Raw genomic sequence first — 21,729 nt, forward strand, 5'->3', positions numbered from 1 at the left:
GAGTAGGAGTGGTAAGCACAATAAACCTCAGGCTCCAGTGCTAGCCTTCGGGTCCCTCCTTTCTACAAGAGAGAGAGCAACGAGCTGGAAGTATTCTAGCTCGTTGAGAGAGAGAGAGAGAAAAAAAAAGGGTAAACGTAAATAGACGACTTTTCACGAGTTATCTTCGTTAATCATGTTTAAATAATATTTACTGATCAGTCAAATATCTAACACGCAGCACATTCTAACTGGGAATTTATATATGATTCTTTTACAGCCTAGATTTTTATCCAAGTGAATTTTATTACCGGTTATTAGTTGAAAGTTTAATGCGAGGTAAACGAATGTTGAGAACTTTCTTAAATTGCAGGCAGCCAATTTCAATGTAGGAAGTATTTTTATATGTGTGTTATTGTATCTACTTCTCATGCTCCTGCCTACGATGATACATGAACATAACACTGAAAAGTAACAGTCCAATTTTTCAATCTCCGCTGTGCAAGATGTTAAAGTTCATATTTACACAGAGATGTGTGCAGAAGATTCCAAATAATCTTCATGCGGACTCGAAGTCCAACGACTTGGAGCAGCAGCAGCTGTGGACACCGGAGTGCGAGGACACGAACTCATCACCGATCTGCTGCAGTGTCTTTCCGAACGTTTCAGGCAGAAAGAAGAAAAGGTATATGGTAGCGATGCCCGACACGGCACCGTACAAGAAAAAGACGCCTCCACTCCCGCCCAAGAGGTGCACGAAGCTGGGGTATAGTTTAGTGGCTGCGAAGCTGAAGGAATAGGAGAGGCATGTGGTGAGGCCGCCCGCCACACCCGTCACTCGTACGGGAAACAGCTCTCCCAGCATCGCCCATGGGATCGTGTTGAAACCCGCCGCTGTGGCCCCCTGCGACAATAAAGCACATATTGAACATAAGCGTTAGGCTTGGAATGCCAATATAAAATGTGTGTAGTCTATTTTTCCTTAGGCTTGTTATAGGAAGCTGCGAAAAATAGTTCACAAGATTTTTACCGAAATTAATGTTTTCATTATTCATTTTACTGAAAATGTGATTTCTGCTGAAATTTGTGTGGAAGCATTTCTTTTGAAATACTATATGGATTTTATGAGGTTATATCAACCGGACAAGCAGGCTACGGAGGAAATTTAATACTGCAACACTCGCGATCACCTGATTTTGTTTGATCAGATCAGAACAATATTTTAGTTAGACTAATGGGAACGCATAAGTAGAGACACCATTTAAATGAATGTGTATCCCACAACAATAAACGGGAAAAATGAGTTCATATGGGAACCGATTTTACGTAACGTTCTTAAGAAACAGAGAAGGAAATCTTGATATGAATTTTAAACAAGAACTTAAGTATGAAAGAATGTCATACACTTCACCATTCAAAATACACTTAGTTCAACCGTAATTCTATTAATATAAATTCTCTTCATTCACATACTACAACGATGTCTTCACATCGATCTTATTGATTTCAGTAAGGTTTTCCATTACTGATTACTTCATTTGTATTACTATACTATACTTATCATAATATTGTTAATATTTTCTCAGATTTAGATATTAGGTCTTCTCTTCTTTATTAACAAATATTGTTAAAAAGTCTTACTTACTTCAAATATATTACATGCGTTTATCTTGAGTATATGTTCATATTAAAATACCGTAAAATGGGATCAATTTAGTACGTTTTTGACATATTTGTAGACTATATTTTTTCTCTGTCCAATTTGATTTTTTTTTTTTTTTTGTGAAAGCCTCAACTCTAATAATAAATTTAAGTTACTGTGCAAGGTTCTACATGCAATACAATGGTTTAAATGTTTTGTTTGTTTGTACTAAAGTTATTCCATCGAGTGGGTCAATTTAGTACAAGCTGGTTTTCCTATGAAAAAGCATAAGCAGATACTTGGTACTCTTCTCACCCCATCAGAAACATTTCTTCATATTCTCAAAAGTTACAAGATTAATTTTTGGTAGAAATAGAACATTATATTTTAATTTCTTCAATTTTCAAATATATTTGCCAACGAAGTTATAAATTTACCATTTTCTCTACAAGTCATCAAAAATAATAGAAACAACATCAAAACAAAGAACAATATTCATTTATCACATACTGTAGTACGTAAAAATGCTGAAAAAAGAAATATTCTAGGTGAAAACATAATTATATAAGCCCACCTCTTCTTTTAATTGTCAGTCCTTGACGAAAAGTTCCTTTAAACACACTAAAATTAAAAACAGATCACTTTGAGCTGATTTTCTTTCCCTTTATTTGATCTAAAACGCCTTGAAGGATCTCCCATGTGTAGTTTCGAAAGGCTCTTGAACCCAATTTACGTAACGTAATTCCGTGTCATTGTTTCTGGAACGAAAAATAGCGTCTTTAAATTGAAATATATATATATATATATATATATATATATATATATATATATATATATACACTCACCTTTCCAAACTTTAGATTCAATAAGCGTACTAAACTGACCCCGCCAACCTTCATTTTTATAATTTAGCTGAATAGAATAATAATAAGTACACTGAGAAAAAGAAATGGTATCTGAAATCAAACAGGGATAGTTAATTATCAAATATCACAGTTACCTTTGGTTGTCACACATCACATTCGTGTTGCCATTCACAGATTTGTGGAACTTAACAACTCGGATCTACAGTTGGCATGAAGGCCTACATGACATCTTGTAATGACAATCAGCTAGGGCTCACTGATGACAATTCAAAATGGAAGAAGCACGTTTGTCCTCCAGACATTCTATACCATTTCCTTTTTTGAACAACTCTAGCAAGAGAAAACCTATTCATAGACAATTACAGCACGAATAGGGGAAGTAGGGGGAATATAGGCACCTTAGTACTATTTCGGATGCAATATCTCTAGGTTTTTTTAATAATTAATTTTACAGCTGGGATATGTTTCTTAACAATTTAGCTATATTATAATATAAGAATCCTGACTGCTTACTACTAAACGTATGCAAGTAAAACTGGAAAATGCAAGTTAATGTGTTTTGCACATATTCCCTCGAGTGTGGGGGGTAAAATGGGCATTAATGATGTGAATCACGGTAAACTGAAAGACGTGAAGAAACATTTAAAATACTTGAAAATATAACAGTATTAACTATATTATATATTGTATATGCAATTCGTGATGGTTATTGCTTAACGCCTTTGACAGATGGTGTGACTCTTTGGCGATGAAAAACGTGTGGAGATTCAAAGACAATTGAATCAGTGGAAGGAATTGTGTGAATTATAGGTTTGTCACCTGATGCTGCAGTGCCAATGTAAGCATAATCAGGAATGACACTCATGTGCAGTGGAAAAGGGCCTGAAGCTCGGAAGGCATTTACAGCCAGACATACATACATTGACACATCTGTTCCATGCTTCTTTCACAATGGAAGCAAACTCGACCTTCTTAGAAGGTCTCCTATGTAGTCTGAAGAAAGCTGTAGCACCGTTATTGTAAGCTTTCTTCAGAGAACCAAACAGACCCCTATCTGCTGATTGAAGCCTGGCTGTGGTGTGTGGAGGAAGACAAAATATGCATAATCCGTTTTCCACTGCAAAGTTAAGAGTGTCAGGATTACAACTATGTGAATCACGTCCATCTACTATCAAAATCATAAGTGCATGCTTACTGATGTTGAAATAAGCAACGAAGTTTTTGATTATTGAGAAAAGTATACGAGGTATGATCATTAAATTCCGAGATTGTCTCTGCTATGGGCGAAGGGATCAAGTGATTGACACGCGTGCGCAGCAGTGATACTAGACGACCTTGAAGAGACGCGACACAACGTTTCGAAACGCTATCTTCATTGAGACTGTGTTACACAAGGTTTTGTTAGCACGTGCATCCGAGCATTTGCGAAATCACGATGGACTCGAAACTGGAGCAGAGAGCCAACGTCAAATTCTTTTGGAAATCGGCAACCGTAACCCATGGAATGATGAAGCAAGCCTATGGGAATGAAGTAGTGAGACAGGCGATGTGTTTTCAGTGACATTCGCGTTTCAAAAATGGCAGAACATCGCTGAAGGAGGACGAGAGGCCAGGTCGACCACACACGTGCAACTCTGCCGAAAATGTCGAAAGAAGTCGACAAATTGTGCATAATGAACCTCACGTCCATTTTGAATATGAACGAACACAACTCTGGACAAAGAATAAATGGATGCTCCATGACAACATTGCGCCAGCTCACAGAGCTCTCGCAACACTCCAGTTTTGCACCCGTAATGAGGTTATCGTCGTTCCTCACCCCCGTATTTATCAGATTAGGCCCCCTGCGAATTTTTTCTTTGTTTCCGAAGATGAACTTCAAGCTAAAGGGTCACCGTTTTGGCACTGTGGAGGACATCCAACGCGAATCGCAGAAGGTGCTTGACAGGCTTCAAGAACGCGACTTCTAGGAGGCATTCCAAAAATGGCAGACACGTTGGGATCAGTGTATAACTGCCCAAATGGACTACCTTGAAGGGAAAGGCAGCTAAATTGAAATGAGGTAATTTTATTTCCACTTATGGGACAGGTCTCGGAATTTAATGATCACACCTCATATCTCCGTTAGTTTAAGCAGATTGCTTGTTGAAGTACACCTTACTGATAGCAGGCAGCTGTTATTTCAGTCATTATTTTCCTCATTCCATTTATAATGATACTTGGAGGAAAGTAGTTCCCTGCTGCATTGAAGCAGGCCACAAAGGTAATGGTTCCTTTAGGGTAAATGCAATGCACCACTTTGTGTTCTTTGGGTGCAATGACATCTTTCGCTCTTGTAATCATTTGTAGGCCATTTTGATCAAGATTGAAGAATCATTTTCATGAAGTGTAATGCTTGCCCATATTCCCCCGAACATTAGCGCCCATATTATCCCATATGTAGGGTTTACTTTCAACAGTTGGCAATACCGTAAATATTCACAAAACAACATCTGACGAAATAGAACGCCAGTTCAAGATGTGTATTCTGCATGTAGGCTATACTATTAGATTCAAACTATTTTCTAAAGTTCATGTGTAATCTAAAATAAGTATTGTGAAATTTTAGTATACTTGGAAGTCAATACTCACGTTTTAGATGGCTGTTTTAACAACAATACGAGACAATACTGTACAGCGCGCTTCCCACAGCAACTATTACGATACTGTAACTTTATACTAACCGTTATTAGCGACGAAACATAATTTGTTGCAAGAGTTTCGACATGAAAACGTAATATTGCCCATATTCCCTACGTGCCCATATTTCCCAGAATTCCCTTATAATTAGTCGATTGGGTTTACCATAATACACACATATCCAATTGAACTGTGGGCATTTACTACTTTCACGATCTATGAAGGATTTCAGTGTCACTATCAATAGGTATTAACGTTAGCTTATCAAGACAAAAATCCCTACACAGATATCTATGCAGAGAGTCTATGGCGATTGCACAATACATACCTGACGAAACTGCATTTCGTTTTTACATACTTTAAGTAGAAAAAAATAACCGAATTATAGCAATTTCCTACGTTGATATATGTTTTGTTTTATTAATTTTTTCACTTCAAATAAGGAAATTAGAGAGCGTTCAAAATTTAAAAATGTAGTAATTAATTTGAAGGAAGCGACAAATCGTCGAAAGATGCTTCGAGAAGAATAAAGAAGTGTATATAGTATTTGCGAATCAAGAAAAGCCATTTGACAGAGTGGAATGGAATAAATGTACGGAGATCCTGAAGAAAATTTGTGTGGATTGGAAAGAGAAAAGGCTGTCCTTTATATAAAACAATGAGTCAAAGTCAGGATAGGAAAAGAAATATTAGAGGGAACTACGACAAGAATACCCTTTATCATCTACCCTGTCTAACACCTACCTGGAGAATTTAATAATGTATTGTTTCCAGAACATGGGAAGGGTGATAGTAGGAGAAAGAAGAATAATGAGGATAAGATCTGATGATGATGATGATGATGATGATGATGATGATGATATGGCGTTGTTAGCAGAAGACTATACTAATAGAAAAAAGAGCATATTCTGCGAAACTATGGAAAAAGAACTAAGGAGGAGAATAGTGAATTGCTTTGGAGTATGGCATTGTATAGGGCCGAAACATTGAGTTGGCGATGATGTCAAGAAGAAAGAACAAGAAGCATTTGAAATATCGATAACTTATGGAGCGTGTGAAATGGACAAATAGAATAAAAAATTAAACTGTGCTAGAAATAGTGGATGAATAAAGAACAATGTGAAACTGATGAGGTAGAGAAAAAGGAATTGATTGGGTCACTGGCTGAGAAGAAACTGCCTACTGAAGGATGCACTGGAAGGAATGGTTAACGGGAGGAAAATTCGGGACAGAAGAAGATGTCAGATGGTAGACGACATTAAGACATGTGGATCGTATGCAGAGACTAAATAAAAGTAAAAAAAAAAAAAAAAAAAATTGAAAGGTTGGAGAATACTCGGTTTGCAGCGAATGACCTTCCCTTGGGCATAAAACTATGAATGAATTAATGTTAATATTATGTTTCATTTAACGACGCTCGCAACTGCAGAAGTTATATCAGCGTCGCCGGATGTGCCGGAATTTTGTCCCGCAGGAGTTCTTTTACGTGCCAGTAAATCTATTGGCATGAGCCTGTCGCATTTAACCACACTTAAATGCCATCGACCTGGCCCGGGATCGAACCCGCAACCTTGGGCATAGAAGGCCAGCGCTATACCAACTCGCCCACCAGGTCGACTGAATGAATGTGACATTGTATGGCAGAAACAGACAATACGGCGAAGTGAAGAAAAACGATTTGAATTATTTCAAATATGGATAACGAGAAGAATCGAACATGTGGAATGGACAGACAGAATAAGAAATGGAGTATATTAGGAAGAATGGGTGAAGAATGAATAATGCTGAAACTGATCAAGAAGAGAGAAAGGAATTGGCTGGGTCACTGACTAAAGACAATATGAAGATATATGAATTGTATGCGGAGAAAAGGAGGAAGGTGGAAAAGTGAGAAGACTGCAGAATGCTGGGTTTGCAGAAAAGTATGAATAATTTAAAATTTACACTGTCGAAGTTATCTTTTATTTTTTTAAGATATCACTGTCTTCTTTACCTACCGTGAATTTTAATATTTGCAAGATTGGTGATAAGAAAATCTACAGACATCGATAACTATATTACTAACGGACGGGTATGTAGTTGCCGCAAGCAAACCAATCTGCAATACCTATCCCACTTTGTCTCCTAAAGAGAAAATTTTCAAAAATATTTTTAATCCATGCAAATATTTTTAAAGTTTGGATTTTTTTTTTCAGAAATTGCCTATTTGAGATGTAATTTTGTACATTACAACTATTACTATAAACTAATTATTTCAGGATCATACGTATTGAAATGTAATTAAATTTAATATTTTGAGAACATGCGTACTTGTTATTAAATTTATTTATTAAACATTTTGAACTATTGAGAATTGGGTCAATCTCAAAATATTTATGTGCTAAATTTATTTTAACTATTGTGAATTCTCCTCATACTGTATGAATTTATTCGTAGTTAAAGAACATGCACAAAATTCTTTTTTATGTGAGAAAAGGCTTCACGTAGACACATAAACTACCTAAAAACCATACATTTTTACGACTTTACAATATATATTTTCCTCTCTAGTTTACTTAAATAAAATAATAATGGTTTATTTGAAGGCAGTTCAGTGGTGTCAACTCACGATATAGATGAGAATGAGGACGAGCGAGATGAAAGATAGGTTACTCCCTGTGCTCAGCTCCAAGTAGAGTCCAAGTCCGAACATGCAGAACGTCATCAGCAACCCCGAAAACAGTGACATCAATCGACGGCCACATCTGTAACGATAAGATACATTTTAAATCTAGAATTCTGGCTTTCAAAAGAAGTTAAATTTGAACGCATTGCCATGCTAAAAGAAGACAGAATGTGTTTCAAATTTTTTATTTCCTTTTCTTTCATTAGACAAAGTTGAAACGAAAGCAATATGATCTTGTAAAACAAAAAACAGTAAAATATAATTTGGTCATGCAGATGCACAATATTAAATTTGCATCAAACTTATCGAGAAGATGATTCTTGATCTGTAGTCACTGTCTCTGAGTACAGGTGTCAAAAAAAAAAGTGGCCGCTCTCTAGACACAAAGTTCCCTTCGGGTATCTCAGCTACAATTCGGAGACAGATGATGTTACATGTTGTTGGACCACGTGGCCTGATATCTACAGTCAGAATGAAAGCTTTTCCGTATTAATCTGTAGCGTAATGGTAGCGTTTCGGGCAAGTGTTCGTAAGGTAGTGCGTTCGAACACAAACTAATGCTCTTTATGTTTTTTTTTGTTTTTTTTTTTTAGGAGAGAGAGAAAATATAATTGTTTCTGTTTCTTTTATGACTGTTTTAGTAATTAACATCAGGTTCATGAACGTATTATGCCATGACTGTGTCATTATTTATTATGACATAATGGCTGTAAATGGAAAGAAAGATTATATTCTCAACAAAAATATCTTTCGTGGCATAAACAAAACAAACTTACAGGCGTCTGCCTTGGAAAATTAAAACAATTAAAAGTTCAAAAAAAAAAAAACAAAACAAAATCAAAAACAAACCAAAAAAAAAAAAACAAAAAGCCACGATTCAATATTTAGTCCATCTTCCTTCCATCTCAATCACATCTTGCAGCCGAGTGGGAATGGAATCGACTAGTGTTTTCAAATACCGACTGTTCTCAGTCACGGCATCCCAGGGACCATGGACGAGCTTCCACAAATCATCAGGGCGTCTTGGAGGGGGATTGGGCCAATTTTTCCGCATATGCCTCTTTACTTGTGCCCACATATTCTCTAAAGGGTTCAAGTCCGGAGAGCGACGAGGCCAGTCTATCAATTCAATATCCTGTCTCCTCGCAAACCAGTCCCGAATCAATTGAGATGTGCGGACTGGATGATTCCTGCTGAAATTGAAGAATTCCAACACGACACAGATACTCTACCACTGCGGGTACGCATGGCGGCGTATCTGTGGTCGAATCGGTTACCAGGAGGACGATATACAAGAGTGTATCCTTCCTTTGTAGTAGAAAATGTGACTTCATCAGAAAAGATTACTCTTTTCCAATCCCGATCACCATTTCCCACTGCAAAGACTAAACGCTCCTCTATATGCTCTTCCTTATGAACTTCCCTAGGAATGGCACGTCGAGATCTCAAATTGGCGGCCCTTAAACGATTTCTCACGGTCTGGTCGTGTCCATGGAAATTAACAACTGCCCTCAAAGTAGCAGCGGTATGAAAGGGATTTCTTTCAACCTCTGCCACTAATCTGGCTTCCTGTTGCTGTGTTGAAATTTTTCTTCCACCACTCCCAGATTTTCGGCCAAAAATTGCCGAGCATTGATAATTTTGCTCTTACTAAACGTTAAAACGCCTACCTGCCTCGGATGCCGAAAAACCAAGATGAACCACAGCCCATATTATATTTTCATTCGTTCCTGCACCTTTTGGAGCTATGTCAGTCAAAGTCGCAGGCAGAAATGGCGTCGTGGTTTCCTCAGAGAATTAGCCTCTACCTAGGCCTTAAAATAACAGCAAAACATTCATTATACCAAAAATATATAATCTTCAATTAGGAAATAATAATATAAATACTTGTTAGAGTCTTATTAATAACTATATCATTTTCAAACATAGAGTCCACAGAGTCAAGAAGAATGTAATTATATTATAATCTCGACCTCAGTGTCGTAATTCGTTTTCGGAAAATCTGTATTGAACTGTATCCACGCAATACGTCCTTAATCATTGCTGCTGTTAACACTGCTACTGTTGCAGTTGGTATTACAACTACAAATATTATTGTCATAAACGTAACCTTTTTATATCATTATTAAATATTCAGAATATAATTGAAATGAATGTTCAGTTGTAGTGTTTCTGACAATGCGCTGAATTACGTTAATACCAGGTAAATGACATAGCTCAGTCGGAAGAACGTAGGAACGTCGGATGTCGCGAAATTTGGAATTGAAATGTCAACTTATCAGGCTCAAATCCTCGTGACACCTTTCCAATTTATTATGTTACAGAATAATATAATTTAATAATATAACAGTATAAAAAGAAAAAACTAGCACTCGTATTAGGCAGCAGTATTGTTCTAAACCTAACATTAAATTTATATTACTTATATCGCTAACGAACGATAACAGAATACAAATGACAATTTGAATATTATTCACGTCGCTAAAGAACGATAACAGAATATAACAAACTATAACTTGAATATTATATATATCGCTAAAGGAACGATAAAATATAAATAACTTCAATATTATTCATATCGATAAAGAACGATAACAGAATATAAAAGATAATTTGAATATTATTTATATCGTTAATGAACGATAACAGAATACAAATGGTAATTTGAATATTATTTATATCGATAGTGAAAGATAACAGAATACAAATGATAATTTGAATATTATTTATATCGTTAATGAACGATAACAGAATACAAATGGTAATTTGAATATTATTTATATCGATAGTGAAAGATAACAGAATACAAATGATAATTTGAATATTATTCACGTCGCTAAAGAACGATAACAGAATATAACAAATTATAACTTGAATATTATATATATATATATATATATATATATATATATATATATATCGCTAAAGGAACGATAAAATATAAATAACTTCAATATTGTTCATATCGATGAAGAACGATAACAGAATACAAATGTTAATTTGAATATTACTTATATCGCTAACGAACGATAAGAGAATACAAATGGTAATTTGAATATTATTAATATCGCTAACGAACGATAACAGAATACAAATGATAATTTGAATAGTTTTCACGTCGCTAAAAAACGATAACAGAATATAACAAATTATAACTTGAATATTATATATTTCGCTAAAGGAACGATGAAATATAAATAACTTGAATATTATTCATATCGATAAAGAACGATAACAGAATATAAATAATAATTTGAATATTATTTATATCGCTAATGAACCATAACAGAATACAAATGATAATTTGAATATTATTTATATCGCTAATGAACGATAACAGAATACAAATGATAATTTGAATATTATTCACGTCGCTAAAGAACGATAACAGAATATGACACATTATAACTTGAATATATATATATATATATATATATATATATATATATATATATATATCGCTAAAGGAACGATAAAATAAAAATAACTTGAATATTATTCATATCGATAAAAGAACGATACCAGAATATGAATGATAATTTGAATAATGCAGTATTTATATCGCTGAAGAACGATTAAAAAATAAAATGAAAACTTGAACAAGGCCCGAACTCACAACTACAAATCATTAAGCGAGCTCTACCGCTGGTCTACGAGGCGCAGATATGGAATCATTTCATAGTTCCGGAACTCCTTCTAAAAGAACATGCATCGTGTAACATCGCCGTGACCCGAAGTGGACTTTGAAAATATTCGCTGTTCACGAGTGCGGCCACTTTCTTTTGACAACTGTACACTTGGTCAAAATGAAAGTGGCCGGCGTCTGAGAGACTAAGTTCGAATCGGGTACTTCCGTGAGCGCTCGGGACAGCTAGGATTTGTTAAAAAAAAATGCGTATATTATTCTACTAGTTGTAATGGAGAACACAACTATTAATCACTAAAACCTTTCGAGAAAATAATTCATATACGATATTTAAAACAGACATCGGTTTGAGTGTTTAAACAGTGAAAATTGTAACACAAACACTATATACTGTATAACAGGTTCTCAAGTGGAGTACGACCATTGTTCGTTACAATGCCATTCTGACTGCAGTATAAATCTTGGCGTAGTTAGTAGAGCGTTAGCTACGAATTCGTGAAGTTGCAAGTTCAAATCTTCTTGGAGTTACTAAATTCTTCTTTTGTTACCTTTTAAATGCATCAGTGAAAATATAACAGGTTTTCGTCAATTTTTTTATCCTTGCAATACTTTTTGCTTTATTATCTTGTGTGTTAATAAAAACTTTTCACGTTAGATGACAGTAACACTAAAGACGACAAAGGGGCTTTTATATTAAAATGCTGTGTTAATTATTTTATTAATCTCTTCTGCTTTGCACTCGATTGCCTAAGGAACATTCAATAAATATGTTGAGGGTTAAATAATTGGCAATAATTAATTTTCGAGTTGTTCCACAGGGAATATAATTATCATACTTATCTAAATCCGTGATCATAAGGGCCTAAACGTAGTAATTTTAAACAAGAAGAAAAACCATAATTCTGATGACAAAATATATCCTGATTTCCTGGTATTATAACCACAAATTTTCACCATTTTTATAATTATCTGTAACATGAATTAACGCAGCAAAATTATTTGATTATATTACACTAAAAGACATGGTAAAAATAAAAGAAAGGACAAAACAAAAAATTCACCACGGAGATTCGAACTCGAACTGTCTGCATAGAAGTTAAGTAGCTTAACTACTGCTCCACGCCAAGCATGGTGTGGAGGTATTAAAATGCTGTGTTAATTACTTTATTAATCCCTTTGCTTTACACTCTATTGCCTATGAAACATTCAGTAAATACGTTGACGGTTAAATAACTGGCAATAATTAATTTGGAAGTTGTGCTACAGGGAATATGATTAATATACTAATCTAAATCCTTAATCATCAGGTCCTAAACGTAGTAATTGTAAACAAGAAAAATCATAATTCTGATGAAAGATGAGTGAAACAGAAAAATTCTCTCCGTCACTGGGATTTTAACCCGGGTTTTCAACTCTACGTGCTGACGCTCTATCCACTAAGCCACACCGGATTCCCATCCCCATGTCTGATCGAATCCTCTCAGTTTAAGTTCCACCTCTTTGGTTCCTTCTAGTGGCCTACCCTCATGCACTGTGTCATAGATGTATGACAGTGGCACAATGCCCATACATGTGCAGAGATACACTCGTTATGAGTGACTAAGTGGCCGGGATCCGACGAAGTAACCGCCGTCATAAATCACTAAGTAATTATTTTTCGCATATCATATTATTATGATGTAGGTACCGAAGTACATATGATATTTCAGTGCAGAAATTCTGCGTCATCATAGTCATCTAGGACGTTTCAGTGAAGAGCATATGATGTGTGGTTACTTTTGGACGTTGAAGAAAGTCTGTAAGGTAGTAGTATCTACAAGGAAGTCGACATAGAGGACATTTGAAAATAGATAGATCACCGTTTCTCCTTTTTATTTTAAAACAGTGGAGAAAACTTAGGGCAGTTATTTTGAGAATTTTTAACGTACAGTATGTTTACGCAAACTTTTGTTTCTTATTGAAATATTGTTTCAATATTTGTGATTAAATGAATAAAAACCATAAAATGATACATTCCTACGGTATGTTAAAATTTCACGTGACGAATCAAAATGGAAATCATTTCTGAAATGAGCATAACTAAACGATTAACAATACATCTTTTTTTTAATGAAATCATCTGAACAAAATTAAAATGCAGACTAGTACATCATTTCCCGTGGATACTGAGCATGATTGTGTACAAATAGACGGATCGTCAAAACTCTTTATTTTATTTTTTTTTTCCCTCAGGGACATAGAAAAACAAATCGGATTTCTTACAGAGTAAGAGTAATTAACTTTCTCTTCGTATATAATACTATGACAAATTAGAATATCGAAAACAAAATCGTTAGAGACCATTTTTTTAATTTTTTTTAATAATTTTCAAATCACAGCCATTTATCATGTTAATGACTTAAATTGACCATTACATTTTATGAGTAAGATGTTTATGACACAAATGTGTAGCATGAAACAATATAATGATTGCTATTTTTCAGGTATCATGTAGATATAATACTCATTTAATGCCTAACTGTTTTGTTTAGAGCCTAAGTGTAAACAAAGTTCCTATATCTGACTACAGAACATAGAGTAAGAGTATATTCTTTAATGTATGGAATTTCCTCATCTTGCCCTGTGCATCACCACACTTATGAATTTAGAAAATAATACATTAGTACAATAGTATCTATAGGCTGCTGAACAGCTGCTGTTTGGCATTTAACCAACCATTTGAGATGAACAGAGATAAATTTATGAACTGAAGTAGTTATTCATGTCCAATTAATTTTATTGTCCGATAACCTGTGTATGATCCAAATGTAGTACTATATTTCTAATGCAACGTTGGCCACAACTTGTGCTGATACCGCACCGAAGACCTGATTCACGCATGTCGAGGAAAGTAACATTTGAAAGCAAATAAATGTAGTTTACTTCCAGTTTACAGTTTAGTTCAGTTACATTTATGCGTGTGAGAGATTCTCTTGTCGACAACAAATACGGAGGTGAACATTAGGCCTGTAATGCATAATGTTAATTTAAGGTTCCCAAAAATAGAAAAAAAATAAGGGACATTCAGCACTGATTTTAAAAATTGAGTTATGATTTATACTTCACAGCAGTGGTCATCAGCACTCGCTGAAATGGGTATCGGGTAAGGAGTGTATTGAAATATACATGGTGGTGCAGAAGGGAGAGGCAGAAAACTTCATTTGCTGGTGCGGGCGTTCAGTGGAGGGTAGTCTGTAGCTAGCAGACGAGGACTCTAATTGCATCACCGTTAAAAATGGTCATGTCGTGACTCTTATTATAGTCCATCAATCGGGATGTAATTTGCAGGATTCATAGGTAAATGTCTAAGGAAAGCATAGAAAAATTCGAAATCAACATTTTTTTTTTTGGAAAGCGAGAATAAAATACTTACTTCGAAGTGACCTGTTCAAAATAGACATTGACTCCTCAAAAGTTCGTAAGCGGCAAACTTTTTTATTTTTCAATTTAGATAGGTAGTCAAAGGGAGAGAAATGTTCAGAAGAAATGAAAATTAGTTTTAAAAGTGGTTGCAATTCGAAAGCTTTACTAGTTTCCGAGTTACAGCGAGTTAATCAAGGGTGTATTTTTGTCTGGCGGACTTCCGTATGCAGAGTGACTAAACTTTTGTCTTTTGGAACTGCGAATTTTTACGGAAAGCGTCGCGTTGATTTCAAATTTGTTTTCGAAATGTTTCAATTGCTTAAAGTTTTCGAGTTAATAGTGGATTTTCAAATTTAAAAAAATAGTTCTATTACATAAAAAAACATTTATGATGATTAATCAGTAGTATGCCATACTTTGAATTTCAGACGAATGAAAAGAATATCTTTGTAATTCTTTTTTCCGTTGTTGGTAACTCTATACCATCTATTAGTGCATTATGGTTGTGATAACAGATGGATTTACTTGTCAACCATGTGACGCTGAAACGTGTGTTCAGGTTACTGCCCAGCGACAGTCCTGATATATTGTATTTTATATATTTTATATTTTTTATCATTGGCTAATTAACATTAACCATGTACAATCACATTCATTCAAATTTCCAGATTCTATACACGCAGGTATGTTTCTTCTTCAAGAAAAATTCACCGAGAGCCGAACCTGGAAATCGAACCAGGAACCTCCAGATCTAGAATCCTAGAAGCCAGCATGCTGACCAACAGACCACAGTATAAATACTGTGAACACACCACGGAGGCAGTCCTTTTAGTAGTGTTTATATGGTATTACTATAACTATAGTATAGTGGGCCGTGACACTGATATGCAAATCTAATATGAAGCTCTACAGTTCAGACGATTATATACATCTGTGATCAGATAACTTTAGAATATATTATATAAAACTTGTAATACTGTTTGTTGCGAATCATTGATAAAGTTACAGGCATCGTGGATGCGCGTTTTAATGATGAATTTTTTTTTTCGGTGATGTTTTCTTCTTCAGTAATAGACTGAACCTTTGTTGTTAAATTCTGCATGACAACAGAAATAACGATCACAAAATACATATTATATCTACAGTTTAATATAACTTTTGCTCTTGAATAAAAAATATCAGGATCATAATGAGTCAATAGTATGTTTTGAATGCCCAGTTTGTAAAGAAAAACATGTAAATCGAATTTGGGAATTAAGATTCAAGTTGCAAAAAGTGCACCCACAATCCAGGAGAGACACATTAGCTACTAAATATCAAACGCCAAATGTAACATCAAATTCACAATTAGCTAATGATAATCTTACCTATAACACTTCTGAAACTTTCATTAATAATTACCAACAAAAAGATAGTCCTACTGAAAGTTATATTATGCAAGAATGGGAAACAAAACTTTCTGACATACTATTAGATGGAACTAAAGATGATATCGAAAGATTAATTGCTGATTTGCTAACATTCCTTTCAATCAAATAGCAGAACTGCCAGACCTGTTCACCTTTCAATTCGTTACTTTAACTATAACAAATCTAATAAATACAAAAGCTCGCATACTTATCAATCTTCTTGTAATCCACAAAGGACAATAAAGAGAAAACGGGGAAAAAAATAAAAGAAAATAGATTCTGAGGTCGCTCAATACAATTTCTACAATCATAGATGCCGAGTTGCCCGAAAACTCTTGACAGAATCAAACAAGCAGTCATGCAAAATCCCACTTTCTTCCATAACGGAACATTTCACTAAAACATTTAGCAAAGAAAATAATCTACCTTCTTCTTTTTCTGAGGAACCACTTCATCATGACTTTTCTGAAGATGTAATTAGTGAAGTTGAAGTTCATAAGGCACTCTTTGGTATTAAAGTCGACATAACTCCTGGTCTTGACAAAGTTACGGTTTGAGTCTTGAGACATCTCAAAACTACAAAATTTCTTATTTTGCTGTCCAATGCCATGCCTAAATTTAATTACATACCTAAGTAACTGAAAGTGGCACGAGAAAATACCGTAGTTTCCCCTAACTACTATGGTCCACATTTGTCACATTTTTCTTTGTATATACAGTACTATTCATCCAGATTAAGTGAAATTTTGGCTTCGGACTCTTGTAAGTTTATATTACATAAATATTGGCATATGTGTTTGAAATTATTTAATTACAACTGTTAAAAAAATAATAAGCATTGGTACATAGTTGTATTCTGAGTTGCCCAACTATTAGATTAGATTAGATTTATTTATTTAACCTGGTAGAGATAAGGCCGTCAGGCCTTCTCTGCCCCTCTACCAGGGGATTACAACTATAACATGAACAATAAGATTACAATTAATATTAAATTTACAATTACAATTACAATAAAAATTAAAGTACGACAAGAATACCTGATTAATGAAAGCTAGACATTTTATCATAGAAGTTAAGAACAAAGAATATTTTTGTATTTACTAAATTACAAATTAAGCCTACAATAACAAAATTCTATAGTGATGAAATTACCGGATATTGAGATATTTTGTGGTAGATTAAAAGAACTATTTACAAGAAACCATGTCTGAACGAGTCTCAATTACTGACCAAGTGCCTAGTAAGTTTGCGTTTGAATTGAATTTTATTTCGACAGCCCCTGATGCTAGCAGGTAGCGAGTTCCAGAGTCTTGGCAGGGCTATTGTGAAAGAGGATGAGTATGAGGAGGTGCGATGGGATGGTATTGTTAGTATTGTTTCATGGCGAGAGCGTGTGTTCAGATTGTGGTGGGAAGAAAGGTAAGTGAAGCGAGACGACAGGTACAAAGGAATAGAAGAGTTCAAGATTTCGAGAGAAAGAGAAGTGAATGTAAATTTCTTTTCTTATCTAGTTTAAGCCAACCTATTGCTTCCAGGGATGGGGTAATATGATCATATTTACGAACATTGCTTACAAAACGTACACACAAATTATGAGCACGTTGAAGTTTCATTTTGTTGTCGCTGGAAAGGTCAGTCAGTAAAATGTCAGCATAGTCAAAATAGGGAAATACAAGGGTCTGCACAAGGGACTTTTTTAAGCCAGAGGGAAGATGAACATTTATCCTTTTTAGCACATGAATAATAGAATATACTTTTCTGCAGGTTTCTGTGATTTGCATGTCCCAGTTGAGATTATTATCCATGTGAATGCCAAGATTTTTTACCGAAGATCTGAAAGGGATATGCACTGTACTTACTTTAACGGGGGAAATGTCGAGGTGCTTTACAGCGTCGGTTTGCCGTTTGTGTCCTAATATGATTGCTTGTGTCTTTCCAGGATTGATATTAAGATGGAATTTCTTTGTCCATGTCACAATCGAGTCAATGTCTTCGTTCAATTTATCTATAGAGTCATTTATTCGATATAAGCGGGAAGAGATGTAGCAAATGAAGGTCGTCAGCATACAAGTGATAGTTACAATGCCTTACATGAGATGTAATATCACTGACATATATTGTGAACAACAATGGTCCGAGTACCGAACCCTGTGGTATACCTGATGTTATGTTAAGCCAGGAAGAGCTTCGATTCCCGGATACAACACATTGTTGTCTTTCCCGTAAGTAGGATTCGAACCAACTCACAGCATTCTCTGACAAATGCAGATTTCTCAATTTATGGGTGAGCAGGTCGAAATTTACAGAGTTGAAAGCTTTGCTAAGGTCAAGAAGTGTTAGTATTGTTACTTTATTAGAGTCGATTGCTTCACGAATGTCTTCGATCACTTTAAGTAGAGCAGTGCTTGTGTTGTGTCCAGCTCTGAAACCTGACCTGACTGACTATGGTCCACTCATATATTCATGCTTTCAAGTGGACCTTAGCTGGAGCTGTAATTATTCGTAAATCATTACATTGAGTTTCTAATTTAAGGGTGGAAACATAATCTAGCACAGAAATATTAAAAATAAGTGAAAAGTACGTGGATTCTTTTTATTAGTACACATTACATAAATACTCAATAAACAAGTGAAATGTGAAAGACATTTTTCTGCAATAATGAACAACTACACTCACCGGCAAAAAAACCGGACCACCTAAAGTTTCTCAATTTTTTATGAGGTGATAATCAGAAAACGCATTATGAAACGAAGAAAACATTGCTTGCCAGATAAAAACTCTTTTTATTATCACTTGCGCTATTACTTTCAACGCCAAACAATGGATATAATTAAAAGGTGTAAAAACTTACAAATTATATCAATTTTCTTCCAAATATTCAACTCAATTTGTGGCCACCCAGATGTTGGTAATAGCGGCTTTTACCTCCCCGTGACTGTATGACTGTTACCATTCGCCGATTCAACCCTTCGATCAGATTCTGGATTGCAGTCTGGTCGATTCTATTCCACTCTTTACTTAGAACATTTCGGATTCCACTCTTTACTTAGAACATTTCTGAGCTGTTGTAAGTTGCTGTGAGGAGTTAGGCGACTTCTAACTTGCTTCCCTAGCAGAACCCACACATGTTCAATAGGATTTATATCAGGACTTCTTGCTGGCCATGCCATCCTATTCAATCCAACGTCGTGAAGGAACTCATCCACGATTCTTGTAGCATGAGGGCGTGCATTGTGATGCATTAACATGAATGTTTCACCAATAAGTGGGGCATATGGTACCACATGTTAAATTAGACCTTCTTCATGTATCTTGGAGCAGTCAAAGCACCTCCATTATGAAAACAAGTTCTGTGTGAGCTTCATACGAAATAGCACCCCATACCATTACTGATCCACCTTGGAAACTGACACGTGAACTGAAGGAACATGAAGAAAAACGTTCTCCTTCTCTTCTCCACACTGTTTCACGTCCATCTGTAAACTAAATCTCGATTCATCTGTGAAGAGCACTCGTCGCCACTCCCCCAGGTTCCAATTAGCATGATTGTGAGCAAAACTTAATCGTTCAACATGATGTTGCTGGAGAAATTCTGGGCCTTTAGCTGGTCTTCTGGAATCAGCCCACATTCATCCAGACGTTCTCTTACAGTTCCCTCACTCACGTTAATTGTCTTATTTTCTGGAAGGCTCTTCTGGTCTCAATAGCTGTGGAATGGCGATTTCTTAATGTGTTTAGGACAATAAAATGGTTTCACGAGCCGAAGTTACTCGTTTTCTCTCTGAACCGGGTCTCCTGATATAAACTCGTGTCTCTCTAAAGCGATGGTACATTCGTTGTACGGTCGATCAAGGAATCCCAAGAACTGCAGCCACATAACGCTGACTATTTCCACCTTCTATCAATGCAACCACTTTTTCTGAAACGGTAGGACTTAGTGACATTTGTGTATAATGAAGTACTTCAATACTGCCTCAAAAGAGCTTACCAGTCTGTAGACATCTTCAGCTTAGCTCGAAATGAGTCCGAGAAATGTACACACAATATTACAAGAAGAACGAATCTTCTTTTCAGATCATTGTTGGCTATTACGTATTTAGTATTACAGTGTTACGTATCACAAAATAAATGAATAACTAAATGAACCTCACCACACCTACAATTATTTATATAAACCTACAATTAAAAAAAAAATTTAAAGAAAATGTAGTTGGCCCGGTTTTTTTTGCAGGTGAGTGTATATTAAAGAACAAAAGTACGGTATCAAAATAAACTAAGACATTCTTAGCAAAATATTATGCAAATAAATTCACTGATAATGTTTATTTATCGTACTGAGAACTACATTCATTAGGCTTATTTCGATCCTTTGAATCTCCACTTCTCATGTAATTCTGAAATTGAAAATAGATCTCTCTTTTTCGAGACGCATTTGGGGTCTTCAATTTGTTTTATTATGTTTTCCTTTCTATATAATAAAATGTCTTCCATTTCTCGTCACCTCAGTAATTGCCGCTTCTTACTACACATGAAACAATAGCTCCAACACTTCCAAAACTTTCCCCGGCCATAATTCCTCCTCATAAGTATCTACCATACAACTATGTGTCTTTAGCATTATTTTAACAGATTTCGTCTTCTTTTCCATATCTGACTCACTGTCTGTAAATATGGAGAGAACACCGGAAACATCATAATCTGCATCCAATTCAATTTCATCGCTCTCATAGTCACTCACAGGGACGGTTGTTTTCCTTCTACCCTGAAGTTTTTGTTTTACCGGACCATCATTCGTGCTAGTACCATTGATACTGGAACAGCCTGTTTCTTTGTTTATTTGACTATAATGTTAAATGGTGCTTTAGAATATACTGAGATACCGTATTTGCAGAAGTAAATAATCACAATGATCACAGTTTATTGAAACAAATATTTCAAAATGAAATACAACTATGGCCCACGAAAAATTGTGGTACATAGTTGAGGACTAACTTCTAGCCTTGAGGTTAAACATTTTTCACGCAGAGTCCTTAACCTCTGCCAGTATAATTAATACGTGAATGTAAACACTATATAGCCAGGTTTAATTGTACAAAGAATCATATATCTATAACGTACCGGTTCTACAGAGGAGAGCTTAATAAAACAGACAAACACAAAATGAATGATTTCGTGTCTTCACACATTCAATAGAACGATGCACACTGGCCTTGTTAAGCATTCATATCATTGCCACGTGTAATGATAGATAGAAGCATCTATGGGGAACATAATTCCAACACAGTGGCGCCTTAAATGGCAAACACCGAACTCTTGGGGGACTAAGTACATAATGCGTTTTGGACCATAGTTGGGTGCCTGGACCATAGTTATGGGAAATTACGGTACTTATTTATAAAGGAGGTGATGCAAATAAGATTAAGGAGTGGCGACCTATCAC

General features: G+C 35.3%; 1 protein-coding gene across 3 annotated transcripts in view; it reads right to left on the reverse strand.

Moving 5' to 3' along the window:
* Positions 1 to 307: 307 nt before the first annotated feature.
* The window catches only part of LOC138711897 (solute carrier family 2, facilitated glucose transporter member 8-like), a 140,329-nt gene continuing 118,907 nt past the window's right edge, over positions 308 to 21,729 (reverse strand). For all 3 annotated transcript variants that reach the window (XM_069843179.1, XM_069843178.1, XM_069843177.1), the window contains 2 exons: positions 7,775 to 7,910; positions 308 to 883 (listed from right to left, as the gene is read on the reverse strand). In XM_069843179.1, the coding sequence (XP_069699280.1) occupies positions 539 to 883; positions 7,775 to 7,910 (481 nt within the window). In that variant the 3' untranslated portion in view covers positions 308 to 538. The remainder of the gene's footprint in view (positions 884 to 7,774; positions 7,911 to 21,729) is intronic.

Source organism: Periplaneta americana, chromosome 13, assembly GCF_040183065.1.
Source record: "Periplaneta americana isolate PAMFEO1 chromosome 13, P.americana_PAMFEO1_priV1, whole genome shotgun sequence".
NCBI classification, from domain to species: domain Eukaryota; kingdom Metazoa; phylum Arthropoda; class Insecta; order Blattodea; family Blattidae; genus Periplaneta; species Periplaneta americana.